Source organism: Myotis brandtii, unplaced genomic scaffold (assembly GCF_000412655.1).
Source record: "Myotis brandtii unplaced genomic scaffold, ASM41265v1 scaffold112, whole genome shotgun sequence".
NCBI classification, from domain to species: domain Eukaryota; kingdom Metazoa; phylum Chordata; class Mammalia; order Chiroptera; family Vespertilionidae; genus Myotis; species Myotis brandtii.
This window is the reverse complement of record NW_005353838.1, coordinates 14,181,239-14,185,036: the sequence shown is the minus strand read 5'-3', so window position 1 is coordinate 14,185,036 and position 3,798 is coordinate 14,181,239. Positions and strand designations below refer to the sequence as shown.

Sequence of the window (3,798 nt, the reverse complement as noted above, 5' to 3'; positions counted from 1 at the left end):
GTTCCACCCCTCGGCTGGGCCCGCTCTCCTGATAGGCCACGCCCTCACCAACAGGCCACGCCCCATATAAACCACGCCCAGCCAAGTCCCAGCCTCCCCGAGTAGGCCCCGCCCTCCACAGTGTTGTCTTGGTCTCAGGCCTTGCGCTTACTTGATTAGGGCCTGCCGCCCACCACTCAGGCCCAAGATGGTGGTGAGCCCCAACCCCCTTGAATGCTGAGCCGTGCCTGGGGGGCTCCGGGCTTGGGGTCCACGGAGTCGCTTCCGGGCACCGAGCCTCAGCTTGTGCATCTGGAAGATGGGGAGGCGATGCTGGCCTGGAGGGTCTCCCAGGATGCCTGCCTTTTCCCGGGGGTACTTCCGGGACTGATTATGTGTTCCGGGCTGACGTCCATGAGGCTCCTCCAGCAGGCATCCTGTCTACCTGTAGCTCAGGGTGGACACTCCTGACCACTCCTGACCGGATGGTTATTCCCGCATTTCACGGAGGCCGAGTAGCTGGTCAAGGTCACATACATATTGGGAGTGTCTGGCTCTGGCGGGGGCATGGGGCACCGTGCTGCACTGGGGCTATTCATGGTCACTCCGGTCTGGGCGCCCCACCTGGGACTGCTGAGTAGGAGTGAGCCCCTACTCTGAAGGAGACAGTGGGGATCAGCTCTCCCCAAGGAGGGGTTACCCAATCCTGGTCATTTGTTCTGCTCTCCTGGCCCATCCTGAGCACAGGTCAGGTGGGAGAGCACTGGAGGGGAGCCCTTCCTTCATTGTCACTAGAGAGGTCTGCACTCAGGTGCCTGCTTGGGAGTACTGGGGCTTGCCCTTTCTGTCCCACCACCTGCCCAGTGGCCCCTATGGGAGGGTCTGAGGAGCCTGAACATGAAGGCTGGGAAAGGAGGCACCTGCTTGCTTCTTTCTTTGTTTTGTTAATCCTCACCTGAGGATACATTTTTTCATTGATTTTTAGAGAGAGTGGAAGGGAGAGGGAGAGAGACAGAGAGAGAGGAAACATCAATGTGAGAGACACATTGATTGGTTGCCTCCTGCACGTGCCCCAACCAGGGCTGGGGATTGAGCCTGCAACCAAGGTATGTGCCCTTGACTGGAATTGAACCTGGGACCCTTCAGTCCACAGGCAGACGCTCTATCCACTGATCCAAACTGGCTAGGGCACCTGCTTCTTTTTTTGAAATTTTAAAAAAATAGATTTTATTGATTTTTTATAGATAGGAAGGGAGAGGGATAGAGAGTTAGAAACATTGATGAGAGAGAAACATAGATCAGCTGCCTCCTGCACACCTACTGGGGATATGCCCACAACCAAGGTACATGCCCTTGACCGGAATCGAACCTGGGACCTTTCTGTCCACCGGCTAATGCTCTATCCACTGAGCCAAACTGGTTAGGGTGACCTGCTTGCTTCTTGAGCATGTCCTTTGTTCCAGGAAAGCAGACATGATCCCCTTTTTCCTGGAACTTACTATCACATGGGCAGACAGATTATTTTTAAAGTTTATAGAAAATTAAAGGCCATGAAGGAGCCCATAAGTCTCGAGAGCAGGGAGTGGCCTGTCCTGCAGAATCCTGGGCAGTAGGACAGAGCAGGGAGGTCTGAGAAGGCTGTTTGGGGAGTTTTCATGGCTCTCTGGGGGCACTGAGGAGCACTGGGGCTTTAAGCAGCAGCTTCTAAAGATTAGATTGAGCTCTTGAAATGATCACTGTCACATGGAGAGAGTGGAGGGTGGCCAAGACTGGACAGAGGAGTCCAGTTAGGGCCTGTTGTGGGTGTGCAGGTGTGTGGGGATGTTTGCCCGACCTATAAGGATGGCAGCACTAACAGGTTAGCAGCGTTGCGTGGGATCCTCCACCTGTGAGGTTCAGCATGGCCTGTTTAACCTTAAGTGAATAAACGAGTGAAATTAGTTCAGTCCCTCAGGGGGTACTCGCCCATTTCACATGCTCCGTAGCCCAGTGTGGCCAGTGCCCACATTTTTGGACAGCTTAGAGAATGCTTTCATCCTTGGATAAAAAGTTCTACCAGCAGTGCTGGTTTGCACTACCCAGTGCAGATTTCAGAGTAAGGTGGGGAAAGATCAAAGAGGACCCCAGGGTTGGACTGGGTGGCTGTGGTGGGGTAATCTAGACTGGAGGGTCTGGGGTGGGAGTCAAGAGGCCATCTTTTCTGCCTCTGCTCGCAACTTGTTTCTAAGTTCACCTGCATTTGGCAGCTTCGGAAGTGTCAGCCTCATATCAGTGTTTGGTACTCAGGTGCCTCTAAAAGAGGATATCTTAATCCTTGTCCTCTTCAAACCCTAGCAGAAAGAGAAGACAAAGTGGTCTTATTATCTGTCCACTTAAGGGTTAAAGCCCAGCAGGTAGATTTGTGTGCCTCTCCTGAGAAGTCCATGTCCTTGTGTTTCAGGTATCGAGAACCTTCCTTGTGAACTTCAGAGGAACTTCCAGCTGATGCGTGAGCTGGACCAGAGGACAGAAGGTGGGCTCAGGCCTTCAGTACATCTGGGGAGAGGAGGCACCAGGATCCTGGGGTGGCACTGGGTGACCAGCCTATGCAGTGGGGCTGTATGGCCTAGCCCTAGGCTATGTCTTCGGATGGTATCTAGAGAGAGTTGCTGATACTTTAAACCAAACTTAGTTCCTTGGATTCTTACACCTCTTCAAATCAGATCTGTAAGGATCATCCTTTCCATACCGTCAAAATATCTGTTACCTTTTCTTTCTTTTTAAAAAAAAATATATTTTATTGTGGTTTTTCACTAAGATACAGCATCTTGACTAGCAAATACAGAAACTTCTTTTATTATGAAATACAGATTTGCATTCAGAAATAGCCATAAACATTTACAATGTGTCACCTGGTGAAACTGTCCCCAGGTAAGGTGGAGCTTCTGGCTCCTAGGGACCTGTGTGACACCCCCTCTGGGGCCACTGCCCTGAGTCCCACCTGTAACAGGTGTTTTCCCACCTCTAAACCGGAGTTAAGAGTTATGTTTGTCCCACCTGGATGTTTATGAGCCACACAGCGTGTCCTTTGTCCCTTTTCTCGCTCATGGTCACCTTCTGTGGATTAATCGGTGGTGTTCTGTGTAGCAGCAGCTGGTTCTTTTTGTTGCTGGAGCACAGCTATTTGTCTGTTTGAGTGAGGACTGGACATTTGGGTGGTTTCTTGTTTCCTGAAGTTATGGATGTTTTCCCATGTGTATTCTGGCATCTAAATCTTTAGGGTGGGTACCTAAGAGTAGTATGCCAGGTCTTAGGTAAGGTGAGCACACACTTCATTGTTCAGTTAGGGACTTTTACGACTCAGAACAGGCATGATGCATGCTCCTGGGACAGCAGTCGTATGCAGAACTGTCCTGGGCACCTTGCCCTGGCCGGAGCCTCTGCTCAGCTCCGAGATGCCACACTGTCTGTACACACACTGCCTTAGACACGTTGTCTGTGGAGTGCTGTGCCCCCGTGTCCCCACCTACAGTGCTTCGGGGTGCTTGTCAGTCACTTGCCGACACTTGGTGTTGTCAGGCTTCATTTGTTGCCCGTCTGGTGAGCCTGTTCTGGCATCTCAAGCAGGGACTAACTTCCAGCCATTTCTCTATCAGATAAGAAAGCGGAGATTGACATCCTGGCTGCAGAGTACATCTCCACAGTGAAGACTCTGTCCCCAGAGCAGCGGGTAGAGCATCTGCAGAAGATCCAGAGCGCCTACAGCAAGTGCAAGGAGTATAGCGACGACAAGGTGCAGCTGGCCATGCAAACCTACGAGATGGTGAGAGGCCGGGGTGT

At 51.8% G+C, this 3,798-nt stretch overlaps 1 protein-coding gene across 1 annotated transcript in view; it reads left to right on the top strand.

Moving 5' to 3' along the window:
* The first annotated feature begins 1,864 nt into the window (after positions 1 to 1,864).
* The window catches only part of ING5 (inhibitor of growth family, member 5), a 14,720-nt gene continuing 12,786 nt past the window's right edge, over positions 1,865 to 3,798 (top strand). The window contains exons 1-3 of the mRNA XM_014546623.1: positions 1,865 to 1,898; positions 2,420 to 2,491; positions 3,615 to 3,781. Of these exons, the coding sequence (XP_014402109.1) occupies positions 1,880 to 1,898; positions 2,420 to 2,491; positions 3,615 to 3,781 (258 nt within the window). The 5' untranslated portion in view covers positions 1,865 to 1,879. The remainder of the gene's footprint in view (positions 1,899 to 2,419; positions 2,492 to 3,614; positions 3,782 to 3,798) is intronic.